This window comes from Dufourea novaeangliae, unplaced genomic scaffold, assembly GCF_001272555.1.
Source record: "Dufourea novaeangliae isolate 0120121106 unplaced genomic scaffold, ASM127255v1 scaffold144, whole genome shotgun sequence".
Lineage (NCBI taxonomy): Eukaryota > Metazoa > Arthropoda > Insecta > Hymenoptera > Halictidae > Dufourea > Dufourea novaeangliae.
The window spans coordinates 155,572-174,586 of NW_015374021.1; the positions used below are offsets into that span (position 1 = coordinate 155,572).

Here is a 19,015-nt window from a genome sequence, read left to right on the forward strand (position 1 = left end):
CATTCCTTTTGCAGTTGAATATGAACACGAAGCATCGCCATATATTTTACGGAAATCGACCTCGTGAAAGTCTCCCACATTTTTATCAACACCCTGTATAATGTTCCGTTGATGGTAGAAAGATTGCTGATTTCTGTTCTTGAGTCTAATATTTGTAATCGTACAAATGTGTATTTCAGCTTAATCCTTTATTAACACTTTGACAACCGATGACGCTACAGTGACGTCATGTAAGTGCCAACTGAATTAGTAGACCGATGACGCAAAACTGACATCATATTAGTCTTAACTGGTATTCTTCAGATACTCTCGACAAAAACGTCCTACTACTAGCGAAAGTTACTCGCGAAACTAGCCTATCGTCATAATGTTAAGATAGCAAAATACAAACAGTTCTATATAATATTAACAGCATAATGCTGAGGAACAAAGTACGCACGTGTTAATAGCTGCTGTTCTATTAGATTTATTTCCCTCAAATTTAATGGAATTTTCGACGAAGTACATAAGAATACAATTACGTTGCAGAAAACTTTAGTACCATGGTAGATTTGAAAAGGAAAAAATGTTACTAGATCGGAAACAGACTTCAAACCCCGTGGGAGAATTTAAAATTCACTTTTCAAGATTTTTATCCTCGATCAGTATTCGTTCAGAGAACTCATATGGTTCCACCCCATGAAGCATACGATATGGGGGATATGAATGTCTCGAATCGATTCTAATAAATCGTCTGTATTTCTGTTTTAGGGTCGATGTAATCGGGACAAGCCGCCCTGCAAGTATTTCCATCCACCGCAGCACCTGAAGGACCAACTTTTGATAAACGGCCGGAATCATTTGGCCCTGAAGAATGCCCTGATGCAGCAGATGGGTCTGTCACCGGCCCAGCCTCTAGTGCCTGGCCAGGTACCAGCAGTGGTATGTCCGAACTTTAATGCATACCTGCACCACGTCTTCTGCTGTTCACACATCCACACATTCTGTTTTTTCTTTTACCACGATCGACAGATGTTAATTTTGTCTGTGTTAGTCGACGATTACCACTAGACTACCCTTTTTTTATCGATAGGCGGCGCTGGGTAAATGAACGACAATCCGTCTACTTTCTTATCCGTTATTATAAATTTCCATAGAGCATTGAAATTCATTGTTTGTTCAGTTTCGAATCCTTTGAAAATTCTATCCATTCGACTACATTTACGTTCTTCTTAACTTGAAAAAGCTACCTTGAAATACAGATAACATGGTTCATTTTTACGTAAATAATGATTTGGACTTAATATTTTATTAAGTGTCTTATAGAGTAATTCACTGTTTCGTGATAAATCGGGTATTTATCTTTTTTTGTTATATCAAAAACTCGTGTATCTCGGCGATGTTACGAACCAAAAGGGTAGGAGAAGATAAGTCGTGTAGAAAATTACAGTGTTGTGTACCTAGTTGTCGGAAATATTTAATTACTCATTAAGTACACCTAATATTGCGATCGATTTGATTGGAGCTTATTGATATAATTGTCGTCTCAATTCCCCAGCGTCTTGAAATTCGCGGGCATTGCACCGAGAGATAAAACCTCCGCGAGTAAAGTCTAGCACGCCGCATGTTTTTGGTCAGTGTCATCCCCTGTCTCCTGAATTGTATCCATAAATCTTGATAGACAGTCAATATCAAATTTGAATCATTTAGACGGGAACAGTAGTCTTACATTAGCCTACCTAGATACGTCACGAGTTGTCAGTCGAGATGATATACATATTCTGTCGGTTCGTCGATATTATTTCGCGATCAGAATTTCCATCACACCGACGAATCGACAGAATTGTACCGTGTTCCATTGGAAACATTGTAGATCGAATAGAACGGTATTCTGTCTCTCTATCGCATGCTCGCGCGCGCGCGGGTGCGCGCTCGCACTTTTGGCGAACGGATATTAAAAAAGGTTTTAAATCGTGAGAAAATCAAGTCACAATCATTCAAACGCCCACCCGCCTTTTTATTCATGACATATATTCATAGTCGTTGCTACGTGACATTGAACCCTATACTACTCGTATGACTGCCTGTCTGTCCCCTATGTTTGCCGCTGTGGCTCTCGTGGTTGTGGTTGATTGTTGGTGTGTTCTCCAATTACGTCATTGGTGAACAGGAGGCACCGGCACCTCCGGCACCACACCATCACCTTCAACAGCAAATCCAGCAGCAACTTCTCGCTACCCACGCCTTTATGGTAACTCCTGGTTTTGGTTGGCTTCCACTAATTTTTTAGTTAAATTATATATATATATATATATATATCTCGCGTGACGGCGACGGTCCACCGAATGGAACACACAAAATTAATGGATATTAATTTAACACTATAACTGGACATTATATAATTACGAGTTTACGATACGTGTCATAATTAATTAAAAACTGTATGAAATTGAAAATTTACTCGAGTCCTTTCATGTTCTTTTTACATTGTATTATAAACACTTTCTAGTGAATAAAATTCACGGTCTGACAGTTAATGTTGCTATCGTACAGTTGTTCTGTACTTTCTTTTGCTGGACAAGAAAAATCTTCGATACGATGGCGGTTAAGAAACGAATCGAACTTACAGTTCTACATCGAGTGACATGTATCAGACTTTTAGCCGTTTGAGAGTTTATATCCACCTACTTTTGATATTTTACGGTAGTCTCCCACCATTGCTTAAAGATAAACGTTAAGCATTCAAATCTTTGCAATGCTCTATCTAGTCTAAATGATAATTAAGTGAAAAGTTTCTGTCGCCAAATTATCCAAATTATCCAATTCGAATGTGAAAACCGCTACTGTATACATGATGTAGACATTATTGTATATAATATCGATTTCGATTGCATTAAATAAGGACCCATGTGTTCAGAACTGGTAAAAGATCAATCCTATAACCTCTTCAAACTAATCTACCATCGACTGCGAATATAATATATAGAAGGTGTCTCAAAATAGCTTGGACTTCTGGAAATGAGAGGTTCCTGGGATGATTTGAAACAAGTTTTTCCTCAGCCAAAATGTTATCCGAGGTTATGTTAGCGAGATATTAACGAAAAAAGACTCGCGATCTGATTGGTTGGGATTTTTCGTTAATATTTCGTTAACCAAGTCTCGGATAACATTTTTGCTAAGGAAAAAGTTGTTTCAAATCATCCCAGGAACCCCTCATTTCCCGGAGTCGAAGCTATTTCGGGACACCATGTATAAAAGTTCAAATTATAAGGACTAATAGGAGTACAAACTACATAGAAATATTGTTCCAAGCGACCGTCTCCGCCGCGCTACTTACGATTAGTATGCCTGTAAGTTTAGTAAGCATTTGTACGAATGCTTCGACTTGGTCAAGAGAGTAACGCACCGTAAATCAAAGGAACTTGACATGCATGCCTCACACGAGATGCTCTGTTATCAATATCGAGGTCGAGAGAGACGAATTCTAGTTCTCAAGTTCTCCTTCTCTTAGACGAGTAAAGCATGAAATTCTGCGGCCAAGTTCGAATCACCGTCGTCTCCTTCGCTTTCGGGACGTACACACGCGTATTTGAAAAAAAAAAAACGATTTTACCGCTAACGAGTAACCAATCAAAATTCGATCAACGCTGTAACCTTACGGGAGCGAAGGGGTACGATCTGGCACGAGTCACGTCAGCGCTTCGAACGAACGATATTATTATAATATATGTTCCAATTGTAAGCGTGTGAAACGTTTTTTTTCCGGGTCGCGGACCATTAAGAGGATAGCCCACACTGACTGCCTGAAAATCATAGTTACCTTCGTGAAGTTACTCTAGGAATACAATCAAGTAAATTGGAAATAAGTTACAAAACCTGTAGTATACATGTATCTGGACCCCAGAGCCAAAGTGTATTAAGTCACACTTTTCAAATTTCAGAGGAGTGCAAATCAAAGGTGCAAAAACCTTGTAACTTTAGGACTGTTCTGTAAGAATTCAACGAGAAACAATTCCAACCATTGAACTATTAGGACAAGTCTCGATACATAGAAATGCTGACCATTGCATGAAGTCCCCTATGTGATGGACTTTACACCGTTCGGCTTGAAACAAGATACAGACTTAGTATTATTTTTCCACTGTTATACTAAAAACTAAAGAACTAAGAACAAAATAGTGCGTACCATCGGGAAGAGTAAAAAATTTGATACGGGAAACATGTAAAATTTAATTTTCTTTTAAAAGTGGACTTAATACACACTCAGGCTCTGGGGTCCAGATATATGTTCAAATGTACAAAAAGTTTGCTAACAAAGTACCTAGGATTTTTCCAATAACATAAAAACTTTCTTTTTTTTAAACGGTTTCGAATAAAACCTCTTGGGTAAAATCGATTCTTTTATGTCAAATGTTCACCGTTTTTACTAAACTAAACATTTTGAAAAAGTCCTGCGTACTTCGCTAGCAAATTTCACTTAGAAAATGAAAAATTTCGATCTTTTGCTTTAATTCGAACCTAGCGACCGAAAAGGTGCTCTACAGAAGCGGAACAACACCGTCATTTTGTATGAAAAAAAAAAAACATTTTTGAATATTTTAACATGTATACGTATTACACGTTCTATCACTCATTTCCAGTTTACATTATTTTATTCCGAGAAAACATTCACAGAGGTGTATACCAATAGCTTTCGGGTGGTCAGGGTGAGCTATCCCCTTAACCATCGGGGGTCCATCCGTTCAAACGGGGTGAAGTTTGGGTTTTTTTTTTTTGTTCGACGGTAGTGTGTGTTTGTTTCTCTTCTTGGCGTGCCTCGTGCCCGGAAAAGCTTTCTCTATACGCCCGAACGGAAAGTCCGAGGAACGAGAGCAGAGATAAAGAAGAAGAAGGGACGGCCGTTCAAGCAAATTACCCGCCTTCGCTTCTGGGAACCACTCGTTCCCTGCAAAACTGAACGCTTCTTGGAGGTGAACTTGTCGCTGGAAAAACTCGAGTCGGGGAGAAATAAACGATGATTAAGACTCCGCGAGTAGGAACGAGGCCCCACGCTTTTGTTCGCGGATCTTTTGCTCGTCACACTTAACGTTCGCGATGCCATTGAATTTGTTACATCCACTTCTTCGAGAAAGAGAGAGCTTAATTTTTCTTTTTAAAGTGCCTTCGAAACTTCGGATAATGTTTCATTTCGGCTGTACGGTTGCGTTTACGTGATTTATTCAATATACAGAGTGATCCCGAAACTGTAGTACAACCCGAGGAGAAGTGATTCTATACGCGAAAATAAGCCGAAAATATAGAATAACATTTGTTTTTCAAAATTCATGTAACACGTGTCCAACCCTGAGAGTACGACCTGTCAGACACAGCGGCTGGGTCAATCGTAGCCCATAGCAAAGTAACGAAATATTCGTTTCATCGATGTATAAAAAGTTCGATAATTGTGCTTACTGATGGGTCACCGGTGACCCGCCATAGGAACGCGAGGGCTAATGTATCTATTTGTGGTGACAATAACTACAAAAGAACTGTAATGAACAGTAGCGTTAACCAAGTCCTATTGAATTGAACGGGTAGGTCTCCAGTAAATATTCAGATGCGATTATCTTGAAAACAAACCATCGTACAAAAAATTTTATTTTATATTTTCGACCTATTTCTTCTCGTAGAATCACTTCTCCTCGGCTTGTATCACTATTTCAAAAACATCCTGTGTATTTTAATGTTTTGGGCTACAGTCTTTTAAAAATTTATAAACGCAAGGCTGTAGAAACATTCTGAACAAACGAAAAATTGATGTTAAGCTGACCTGCAATATTTATTTCTCTCAACGATGTTCTTGCAAGCTCGCGCGTTACATTAGTTTGAATGATTTCAGTAAAATTTTCTCAATTGACTATCAACTACCAAATATAATGTACAGGGTGTAACAAAAGTGTAAGTAACACCCTGTATACTTTCTATTAGATGGATATTTTATATATTAATTAGTTAACAAAACATTCTTCGCTTATTGTGTATAACGTAATAGGTACGTCTCGAAATTCTCCAACCTTATTTCGAATCGTCCTTGTCACACACTCAGTTCACGCAATCTCGATGGACAAATTCAATTGGTACTCGCGGCGTCTCGATACTTCCTGGTCGAGGACGGGGCCTCCAAACAGCCGTCGTTCGTCATCGTAAAGTCTAACGGGGAGAAGGGCGTTTGGTAGTATGTACATTATGTGACATTGAATCGAGTTTGGTCCGTGCAGGGGGCCGTTTAATTTCACGCGTTCCCTTTCCACTCGTTCGAAACCACGTGGCAACCAGACACGTGTCGGGAACAGTGAAAAAAGAGGCGTAAACAAGTAAAATCAATCGCGCTACTCTCTCTCTCTCTCTCTCTCTCTCTCTCTCTCTCTCTCTCTCTCTCTCTCTCTCTCTACTTTCTCTTTCTCTTTCTCTCTGTCTCTCCTCCTTCGATTTTCTGTCACGCAACTGTACAAGCTTTTTCTCGGTCGTAATCGGAGAGGACAAGTTTGAAGGGGCTAGCGTAAATAAAAGTGGCAATTTATCGAAGACGATTCATGTGGAGCGAAGGTGGGTCCAGGTTTGTTCTAATCCGTGTTACCTGGATACTTTCCGGGTGTGTTTTCACAGGCGACGAACCCGTACCTGACCGGTATGCCGCAGGTTGGCAACACGTACAGCCCGTATTTCGCCCCGAGCCCGATCATGCCCGCGATAATGGGGCCAGCCGATCCGACCGGAGTAGGAAGCCCCCTCGGCGTGGTGCCGCAAACGGTCGCGATGCCGCAGAAGATGCCACGTACCGATCGCCTCGAGGTATGTCTACCACCAAACTACATTCAACAACAACAACAACAACAGCAACAACAACAGTGACAACAACAGCACGGGGCCCAACACGGCGCAGCCGGGGCCTCAAGGTGCCCGATGGCCGTGCCAAATACCGTGTACCAAGTGCCGGCCGGTCCCCCCAATCAAGTGTCGCCTGTTTCCACGATGCAATCTGTCAATCATCCCCCATCCCCGACCACGATCACGACCACCTCCTTTTGTACACCGTTGCACAATCCGCACCCCCACCATCATCCGATCCACAACCTGATCTACGTCCACGCGTACTATTAAAGTCGATCGTCGATCGGTGCTTCTTTCTTTTTTCTTTTTTATTACTTTCTTCTGCCCAAGACTGTTTATATGTACCATTACGATGGGGTTCACCCGACTGAGAATCATTGGGACTGACAAGGAGAACGCCCGTCTATCGGAGCGACTGTTTTCAGATTTCGAGGGATCAGTTTTGAACTCCAATGAACAATATGTTGCATTGAGCATTTCGCGATATTGTCTGTTTGCCTTGGAAACTTTTCTAAAGACCAGATTCTGTATTCGGCGGTAACGAGAGGTGGACAAAGTCCTAGTGCATATCAATTAGTATACACTCGAATTGTTATATGTATCGATGCGGAATTTTTATTTGTTTCCAGAAAATCTCTGCACTTTTGTGTGTGTATAAAGTATCGTCAGAAATGTTTGACACCGTATTTCGTTGAAAATGAGAATACTGCATACTATTTCGAACAAAATGGATATACAGGATTGAGGAACGAAAGAAGGAAGTTTGTGAGGTCCCGAAATGGTTACAGAACAACTTCCTTAGACGTGAAGAAAATCATGGTAGAATAATGATAAAATGCTACCAAACTCGATGATGATAATGTACATTTATTTTAAGAACCGTAAGGATCGTGCCTTCCTGTTAGAACAATTTTGTAGATTCTTCGAAGACAATATCGAGTTCTTATCACGGACCTCTCCTCATGATTTTCCGAAGAAAGAAACATTTCATCCTTGCATAGAATTGTAGAACTGTTGCTAAGTATTGTGTGGTACGTTATCGCTTGAGATCAAGACTGATTCTTCAAACTGTCATCAGAGTGTAATCTAGACCAGCTGTCTCCTCGTGAGTCCATTCGCCACGCGCTCGAAACGTTCTTTTCAAATGATTTTAGCCGACGGGTGCGCGTGAATATGCTTTCGTTTTTTTATTTTTTTATTATTATAATTAAAGTGCTTTATACAGCGCGCATGTTTCGAAGAAAGACGGGATTGATTCGACGGAAGAACGTGTCCGTGAATATCTGTGTTAGGCGTCTTTTTTTTTAATAAAAAGAAACAGACGAGGAACCTGGGCTGGAAATCGAAGAACACCTCACGTAGGTTCTCCTGCAGACTCAGAAAGGAGCGTCTAACAGAAAGGCTATATATTTCTATACACATTTATCCGTGACGATCGAGTATAATGCACGTGTAATTAATGGAACAAGGTGATAAGAATTTTCTTCAAATGCACGCAATTGTTACTTACAAGTACCACTGAACGGCACTCTTTCTTGTTATATAGAAGATGCCTTTTGGCTACAGAACAAGATCAACGGATCAGATATGATTCGCTTTTGTTTCGCATTATGCTGGACGCGTACTTATATATAATACGTTAATAGAGATACAAACTAACGATTGGTCTGCGGATTTTTATGAAAATATAAATATTTCTGGACTAATTCACCGGAAATTGGAATCCAAGAAAACTTCGTTATCATTATTGAGGGTTCTTTAACCCTTCGTCGAATCAGGAAGGCCGCAGCGGTTCTCCCCGAATTTCTCAAGTAAGCACGCTTCAATGCGTGTTCGTTGGACCACTTGAAAATTTCTGTAACCCTCTATTGTACCGTCGAGTTTTTAAATGTTACAAAGCAAATTCGTTTGCATTGACCAGTTCCAGAAATAATGGTCCTAAATCTATCTTAATTTGGAAATCCAAATAAAAGTTAAAGTTCTAGGTAAAGTAAAAACCTCATTCATTGTTTTACTTATCTTTACATCTTACAGTACCGAGCTTCTAATAATCGTCCTAGCATGCACAAAAATCCGCAGTCCTATTGACAATATGGAGCAAACGAAAAAATGTGATAAGTATTCGATTTGCAAATTAGGGATTTATGAAATGTTATTTCTGTTGTTTTTTTTTTTAAATGTAATTCTTTGCTAATTAATAATTAATTAATATTTAATTTCTTTAAAAAATTCTGTATACTTTCCATGAATTTGTCAATAATAACACTTACCACATTTTTTTATTTGATCCATATACTATAAGAATCGATCGACAGTTCTTGTGATTTCTTTGGTTTCTTTCACATCGAAATTCCTCCGACACGGTATTTACAGTCGGGAACAGGCTATCGGAATAAACAACGGTAAAGAACGCTTCCTGAAAGCCTCAGCTCGCGCCCAGTCCAGCCTGACCAATAATCGCCTTTATACGGGATCACCGATTGTTCCATCAACTATACGAATCGCGCGAACCCGGTCACAGTCGTTTCACAACGTCATGGCAATCGTCGGTATGTCGAGAGACACTTTCTTGGATTTCCCGTTGATATCGACGGTGTATCGATGTTTAACGAGAACGGTGGTATCGCCGCCGCGCCGGGGATGATCCCCGTGAAACTGGTGATTTCACGGATCGCTTGTGACCCGGGCGAACTGGGGCGAAACGGGGCTCATTAACGATGGAAACGGAAAACGTAAATGGCGAATCGTGTTCCCCAGTGAGGTGGAAAGTAAAACAAACAAACAAAAAAAAAATAGAAACGAAAGGAACACGAGAGAGGTAAAAAAAAAATTCTTTGACAAATGGAGAAACACGCTCGATTCGCCGGTGAGAGTTCCGCGTGCGACTCGCCGAGCTGGGATAACTTTACTGCGAGCGTGGACATGCACGATTTATATGTACTCTTAATAACTTTACAACTATGGTTATCCGGTAGCATTATGGACGTAACGTTTCGATTAAGAGGGAACTCATTAACGCGCACGAGTTAGGGGATAAAGATTAACGGGCCCGGCTTCTCTCGAGGCCGGCCTCGTGGAGATTGTAATTGTACATTGATAAGGTTAACTAAAACTGTAATGGCAACGACGAAGACCGTGATGATAATTATTGATTATATTATTGGAATAATTAAAAGTACGCGACAGAGCGTAGCGAGATGAACAGAAGGAACGAGTATAGGCGGGCATGGAAATGTGCAACGAGTTTCGACGTGTGAATTGTTTGAAGTTGATGTGTCGTTGTTATTTTATAAATGCTGAATTTCGGATCGTGTATTCGTTTCTTTTTTTTTTCGGATGATACACTGGTGTTTGAGGAGGACATTGTGCTCGAACTATTACCGATTATAACGATTCTTAGTGATAATCTTTTTTCTTGTAGCTGTTTTAATTAGTTCGAAAGAATTGATGGTTCGTTCTGCTGAAATTAGATGGTAGATGTAGAATAGGAATTATAGTATAGCCTCGTGGCTGAATAGATGACATACTCTTCGTGGAGTACATTTATTCATTGTACATTATTTCATTGTCATTATTATAATAGTAACGTTTAGGAACTGGTAATAATTGATGAACTTGTTCGTTCTACTGAAAATAAATCAGTCCGCAGACTGTTTAAACACACGTTCACTGCCACATGGAATTTTTGCGATTCATGTTGCTATTACTTCAGGGCCAATCAATAGTATCATAATTACGTGATTCATTTGTTATTATCGTAATATTATTATTATTTTATTTATGATAGTGTGCGTAATATATTTCTTCAAAGATATATTGTAATACGTGTGTAATCGAGATACGCATACTCTGAGTACTCTATTCATCCTAAAAGTTAAGTACCAGATTAATTCCAGTACTCATTGCTTTTAATTTATGATATCTAACAATTTCATAATTGATTATCGATAAAATAATACTCGGAAACTTGCCGTTCAACATAGTCCTAGATTAGGTACATGACTGCATTATTGCGTCCGTGTTTTTCGTATTGTACTGCATCACTATTTTTCATTTCATATTATTCTCTATATTTTCATTCTTCATCGTATTTATATCTCATTGATGCAAGGGAAATATTTCGTGGTTATTACTGTTATTCATTTTTACTCCTAATAGTAGAAGATAAAAGCAAGTCGTTGTGTATTAACATTACCTTTTATCAGAGATGGGCAAAATTTTTATCTAAATAAAAATCGTGAACAAAGAAAGAAAGATAAAAAAGTTTTTATAGTTACTCAAAGCTTGAACAAACAAGTAATTTATTCAACGAGAGATAAGTAAAAGTTACTTTTTGTAATCATGGCGTTTCACTCATAGCGTCGACGATATTTTCATCTTTCACTTTTATCTTTATCCGAAAACTTCGAGTAAAACCAGCGACCGAAAGTCGGCATACAATGTAAACAGACGTAGATAGATTTACTCGATGTTTTCGGATAAAGATAAAAGTGAAAGATGAAAATATCGTCAACGCTATAAGTGAAACGCCATGATTACAAAAAGTAACTTTTACTCATCGAATAATTCTCGTTGAATAAATTTACTTTTTTGTTCAAGCTTTGTATATCGATAAAAGATAAAGTATCTTTTATTCAAATAGTTATTTAAATAATTTTTCATCTCGATAATGCCCATCTCTGCCTTCAGTGAGACTACGTAGAAACAAATCAATTCGTGACAACGAAAATTTCGTTACTTCTGTGCCTTCACACCACTAGGTTTATATTTTTTATTCTTGTATATGTTTATCTTCTATTATTTTTTTCCTTTTCTCCGGTTGTATACATAGGTATTACGTTGCACTATTATTCCATAAAAAAATGTTTAACGTACTCGTACTCTTAACTCACACACGTTCGTCCATCGCAAAAATCGACAATAAATCGGCCACTGAGCGTAGAATGGACTAATATTTCACAAAACTAAACGGAAGTTGTCGACAATAGGAGCTAGTTACCGTTTAATTAAACGCATTTACTTCTCCGAAGAATCATATCTCTCTCGGACCGTCTTACCGTCGATACAACCAAAAACGTGACAACAACTGCCGGCGCAATAAAAACGGTTTCAGAAGCAACAATAATGTTTCTTGCCAGGGCCGGTGGCAAGAGTTGCATTTCACTGGGAACTTTCGGGTCTGTCGCGGAAACCCCGCCGTAAGTTTTCTAATGCTCGAGTTTACAGATTTCCCCGGAGCCTGTGTACGGATCGCTTCTTTCGCCCGACGGCTTTCGCGAAATTAACAAGTTTCGTTGCCGGCAGTTACCGCGGGAGAAATGAATAAAATCGGACGGACGGACGGACGGGGACCCGTATCGGCGCCAGACTCTCTCGGCGGTTCCTTTTTGCGAAATAGAACTCCGAACGGCCCCTCCCGTCCTTCCCTCTCCTCTTGTTTTTCAACAAGTAAGAACAAGAAACGGCTCTTCGCGGATGGCGAATTTAATACGTTTTCCGTGTATTCGACCGTAACGAATCCGACACGTTCGATGTGCAACCGGCCTCCAGAAATTCGCGATTGATGCATGTACATTGAAGGGTATACAGTCCCTGGCTACAAAGTTAGGGCCACCCATCATTTTTCGCGGTAAATCGTAGAATTAAAAGACCAGAACGTAATTTAATAATAATTTTTATTGACTACTAAAGTACGTACATATACATATATTACATACATACATATTCATAATTTATATATTATTGTATGTAATGTCTTTTATTATTTTTTACTTTGTCAGGCAACTCTCCCGACATAAATCCCCTTGACAACGATGGAATTTATTTAAAACCCTTGTATACGTATTACCTGTCACCACAATAGATGATTTAAAAAAAGATTCTGGATATTTGGCAAAATCGTCCGAAAGTAATGGATACGATAACACCATGCATAAGGAGTATGCCGGAAAGGGCACATGCTCTACTAAAAGCAAAGGGGAAAACAAACTATTAATATTATTATTAAAATGCGTTCTGGCCTTTTAATTCTACAGAATTTGGGAAATTATGGGTGGACCTAAATTTTTGGACAAGGACTGTATATTAGTGGTAGCTCTTATTTTCAACTTCCGAATCTTTTTCGTGGCACCCCCTAAAATAGTGACAATTAATAGAAGAAAAATAATCTGTGTGAAATTTGAGCTCGATCATATAAGGGGAAAAGGTGCTCCTTGACCCTTAAACATTTGAATAATTACTTAAACGCACACAAGGGCGATTTTATTTGGTTATCCTCTAAGTTATTGATTATATCAAAAAACATGCTAGACAAAAGTTGTAGATCTAGACACGGAGCATCTTTTATATTCTACTACTTTTTTCGTGCAACAAACGGTTTTTGAACAAAATTAAAAACAACCGGATTAAAATTGTAAAAATTGTTGTTAATTTTGAAATTTGGAATGTGCCTATCAATGAAACTGAAAAAATGTGTATTTTGTATTTCGCAAAAACAATCTTAATAATTTTTATCGAGAGTAAATAAATAAGAATTTCTTTATCATAGGGTAAATGTCCCAATTACTGCCAGTGTCCCCGATACTACCACTTTATTTATTTTACTTAATAGAAACTATGTGATGCATGAAGAATTGTATACACAAAAATTTTATTATTAAATTGGGACTATGATTTATATAAAAACAAGAAGAAACGCATGTGTACTTGTGTGTACCTGATATTTAAAAATTAATGTTAAATACTGAAAGTGCAATTTGAGCATTCGAAACACGACTACGTAAGTAGGAAGTAATGGCGAAATCGTAGTAACGAACGAGCCGTAATTTCACCACTCAACCTGTATCCTATTATACAAAATGAGTAGTTATAGTATATGTAGGAATTACTTTAATTTTTAAGGTAACAATTATAGGGATCCTGGGATTGCCTGCGGATTTTAATTAATTATTAATAAATTCTTCATATTTAATGTATAAAGTTATATTTTTTTTTAACGAAGGGATGCTAAATAATATTATGTTTCAAACTGACGATTTTTACGTTAAACAACACGTAGAATGATTAAATGAAGTTATGCTACTATCTTAAGGTGGTAGTAATTGGGAAATTTATCCTAGGTAATTACTAGACTGCGGAACATTTTATGCAAAGTAACATTTTTCAAAGTGATTTGTAAAGACAGATTTGAAATTAACTAACTTGAATTAACCCTTTCATTCCCAAATTATCTAACAATTACGAAAAACAATATTTTCCTTGTATTTTTATCTATATAAACGACATATAAAATGATTCAGAAGAATATTTTAACATTTTCGAAAGCGTTTAGTACTATTTTTCATTCGTTGCCATTTGGTAACTTTCTTAGTTTTACCACAGCTGTATATAATAATTTACATTGTAAAGATTATACACAATAAAGCTCATTTCTCTTACATTTGATCAGTAAACTTTCTAGGAAGTTTTGAAAGAAATCAGGATTTTATAAGTTTCTATTATATTACTGACAATGCTCAAAACACAATAACGTGTTATTTTCCCGATAAACTTTTAGATGCATATTAAAATTTTTGTCGTGCCATCAATACAAGACTAGAAGAAACTATTATATACTCACAGATATGAAAAAATACATGTTACTACTATCTTATTTTCCAATTTATAATACATAGACATATGGCTACAGTGGGAACGAAAGTGTTAAGGATTTTATTATCACAAAAATAAAATAGAAAACCTATTAGATCCCATATGTTGGATTTACCATTTATCATATTTCATATAATCGTGCATGCTATAAATACGTGTAATCCGCAGTCTCGTAATTACTATAAATGAAAACTTTCGAATTTTCAACAGATATTAATGCAGTATTCAGATTTGTTTTTCGATTTTTCGAAAGTAAAAGTTTTACGGAATGACGAAATTATTCGCTGATTCCGGGAACTCTTTCTACTGGAACATCAACTTATAAGTAAGAATTGACTCAATTATATAATTTTTTAACAACGTTTGAAGCTGACTTTTTGTTGTTTCGAAAAGAGGTTTTCCTCTTCAAACTGCGGCCATTTCTGTGATTCTTAAATCGAGGGCCCCGAATATCTAAAAATGAAGGCAATAAACATTCTGTTTCATCGTTCAGATTTAGTCGATAAGATTCCAACGAATTCTGCCATATAAGGTTCCAAAGACTGGTTCGTCCGTCTCGAATTCGACGATCGTTGCACATTTCCGTTGCCCGGAATTTTAACATTTTAAAGAATCTATACGTTCGTGTACGTATGCAGAAACGCGTTACCACGCGCCGATCCAGCCATGCATACGCACACAAGAACATCGTGTACATAGTAGGTAGGTTAACAAATTAATTGTGTTTCGTAACGCAGTGAACGGAAGCTGAGAATAATTCGTAGGCGCGTCTGTTTAAATATACCCGACTCTATTTTCGTATATTCGACCGAATCTATTTATATTTGTGTAATGAGTACTCGAAACATGTGAAAATCGAGTACGAGTATTTTCTTCGAACTTTGCGTTTTTTTTTATTTTAGTCGAGAAAACTTTCCAGCCTGGGATAGAAAGAAGATAGCTGTTCATTTTCAATCAAAAAATCATTTTTCTTTCTGTTTCATACACGAACGCGATAATTGATCACGTTTCGACTTTTTTCCTTGTACCATCCACGTTACAATTCCTTCGCAAATACAACAATCGTTCGAGGTTTTCGTACGTTCTCTGGTCTCCCTCGTCTGAGAACTAATTATCGCCGATTAGGGACTAACGATTAAACAAGGATCAGAGAGTGAAAAAAAAATTACAAAAAGAAGGAAGGAAAAAAAGAGTATATGCAATTTAATGTCGTTAATTATTAACTATTGCAAATAGAATTCGGATGATATATCGATTGATCTATCAGCTAACTACAATTGGTCTTACGGTAATTATATTATTATAATATTTAGCAAACGTACGATAATGAATGATAATTAGTACTCGTAAAAAATGATAACCTATTTGTGATGTAATACTTGATGACTTGCACTAAGTTCGGGTCACAATGAAATTTATTGAGCGATGAATTCAAATAAAAGAAATATAATTGAAATTGAAAACAAAATGCACAGACTACATTTATTGAAATCTATTTTGTTTTATGTTCGCTCAACGACCAGTACGAACATTTTTTGTTTTTTTATTTTCTTTTTCAGAAGAAAAAGCAGATCGAGTTTTTGTGTGCTTTTTGTGTCTCTGCCTTGTTTTTAGTTTTCGCCGATTTATTTATTTACTCTTCTTTTCTTTTTCGTTCGTATCTATTCGATGTAATGTGCCTTTGTTCTATTTAGTTGATCGAACTTGTGCGAAGTATGCTCATACTGTATTACCACTACTTTTATAGTTTTCGTTTATTTCGTAATACTTTCCTCTGTTGCGAAATACGAACGTTTTCCGTAGCGCATAATCCGCTTGCAGAACAGAAAAAAAAGATAGTTTCTGCGTAAGGTGACGTCTCCTTCTTTGTTAACCGCTGGATTCAGTATTTTATTTTATATTTTTTGATTTTCCTTTCTCTTCGATCGCCAATATATGTATACACCATGCTGGAAACATCGGCGCCGTACGGACGAGTAACTTGCACAGAAAGCTCTCTGTATTAACGATATTTCTGCGTCGAACGACGAGCAAAAACCATGTGACGCCCATCTCACTCTGTCTCTCAATTCAATCCCGTCTAGATATCTCGATACTCCTCAATCTCCAACCCTTTCATCCACGAGGTATCAAGAAACCAAACAAAAAAAAAAAATAAAAAGAAAAAAAGAAAGAAGATAAAAAAAATTTTACATATCTCCTTCCGGACGTTACATCATTGATGGTCATAAAATTAATTGCCTGCTGCCTGTTTATATATACATATATATACATATAATGTTATTAATATTCGATATAAATATGTTTGGATTTTGCTACTTAGACATCATTAATAATCTCTCTAACTCTTGATTGGCCGAGACTGTCACAGTGGTAGAAAGGACGAAATCAAAGAAACTACATACATACAACACACGGTGCAGTATGATGAAATCGAAATTTCATGTAAAAATAATTCTCCATAGCGACGACTCGACCAGTCAGGGAGAAGGCAAAAGCAGTAGAAAGCCAAACAAATGACATTTTTATGTCCTATAATCATCAGTAGTGTTATGACTATAGTGAATGAAACGTAGTGATGTCCATTAATATTATTATTTTTGTCTTTTCAACCTATCTGCATCGGTGTTAACGAACTCTTACGCCACTAGCACACTAGCGAACGACGTATCAGAACGTTCTCTGTTGTACATATACATATATATACATATGCTCCGTGAGATTTCTTTTTTACAGGCCGGCACTTAAAACTAGAGGTCCCTCTGTTCTATCTGTTACTGTTTTCAATATAGCGATGTCCATCTACTAGTCCGTCATTCGGAACCAGCTACAAATGTTCAAAGAAGCAGGGTACTCAATTGTATCGCGTTTAAATGATTTCGACATTTAAACGTACGACTAAAAACGAATTATTTACAGTAAAAGTATAAACGAAACAAAGTCATTCAGTAATAAAACTTTTTATTCAACCGTTTCTCATCGTATCTTTGTCTAGTATTGTCATTTGTCACAGCATTATCAGTGGATTGATCAAACTTTCCTGGTGAAAATCAGCCCAAACATAGCATCGTTCGATTAACGCTGTCAGCTTGTACAGAAAAAAAATTGTAACCATAGAGTACAGTATTACCTTGTGGTAAGTTGACGTTGTCCTTCGCGCGGTAAGTTGCATTTAACCATTATTTGTACTTTTTGTTACTTTCACCTTTAGGCGAACAAAGGGAAACCACCACCGACGACTATCGTTTTATTAGGAAATCGAACTTCTATCGAGGCAGTACTGTAATTTACTACCTAATACAATGTTTATTCCACTTGAGGTTACATTTTGGATTAATTTTAACCAGAAAAATATTACCAATCGATTAAGAATCCATTCACGTAGGTAAAACGAAATTCGAAGAGATTCATTGCTGGATGACTTCGTTTCTTGTTCACTTTTGAGGATATCGATATGGTAAAGAGATTCGACAGACGGACCAGTAAACCGACAACCCAGCTGTTAATTAATTTCTTTCCGCCCAAGTTAAGATCAGTTCATGTATCCCCCACCCTTCTCCCATCGGTGAATTTCTTTCTTGGTCATTTAATTTTCCATCGATCCGTTTCTCTGACAACGAATTTCTTTTCCTGTTTCCGTAGCGGTACATGCAAACATTTTTACTTCTGTTGTTGGCTAGCCACGCTGCTGACGCGGCGATGCTTTTCCAGCTGGGTGCGTTCCGTTTCACAAAGGAAATTCCGTGGCAATTCGATTTCAATTTGTCAACTTTTTTGAATACGTGCTTGTTTCCTGATCGGACCGTGACTCATGGAAAAACATTAGCCGTACGGACGTAACTTGGCGACGTAATTGCACAAAGCTAATGCTCTTTACAGCTTCCGTAATATTCCTCGTGTTTTCATAGCCGAACGAAAACACTTGTTTACTAATTCTATTAATGGTTGGACGTGATCTGCGACTTATGTGTTTACTTTTACAGCTAGGAGGAGGTGCTTTTACATTATGTATACGATCGCATGCAAGTTTTTTCACATTCTATATGCATTTACCCGCAAATACATATATATATTTATACATACATATACACATACATATGCAAATAAAACAACACACACACACACACACAGTACACAGGTAAATACGCGCGACACGCACGCTTACACACGTACAGAGGAACATGGCCACGTGTTATACAACACGGGGGACTCAGTATAATACACGCGCAGTAGCAATACGTATATAAATTCCTCCTTCTTTCCGTACCACGTTACTTTCGATTATTTTATGTGTGTGTGCTTCAGCGGGCAGTATGTACTTATTAACTTGTTTCCTTCTTTTTTACGTCTCTTATCTCTGCTAATTACAAAGTTGGGTCACCCAAAATACAATATCTCAATAAGAACGACGCGTCGGGGCGCTTGTACGGTAGCGCGCTCTTCGCTTACATACCGGAACTAACACGCGCGCATGGGAACAGCTGTGCCTGTGTGTTTCGTGTTCCGATCGTATCTG

The 19,015-nt window shown here is 37.7% G+C and overlaps 1 protein-coding gene across 1 annotated transcript in view; it reads left to right on the forward strand.

Moving 5' to 3' along the window:
• The first annotated feature begins 416 nt into the window (after positions 1-416).
• LOC107189124 (RNA polymerase II degradation factor 1-like) overlaps positions 417-19,015 on the forward strand; it is a 43,367-nt gene continuing 24,768 nt past the window's right edge. The window contains exons 1-4 of the mRNA XM_015577598.1: positions 417-431; positions 751-921; positions 2,150-2,230; positions 6,625-6,810. Of these exons, the coding sequence (XP_015433084.1) occupies positions 417-431; positions 751-921; positions 2,150-2,230; positions 6,625-6,810 (453 nt within the window). The remainder of the gene's footprint in view (positions 432-750; positions 922-2,149; positions 2,231-6,624; positions 6,811-19,015) is intronic.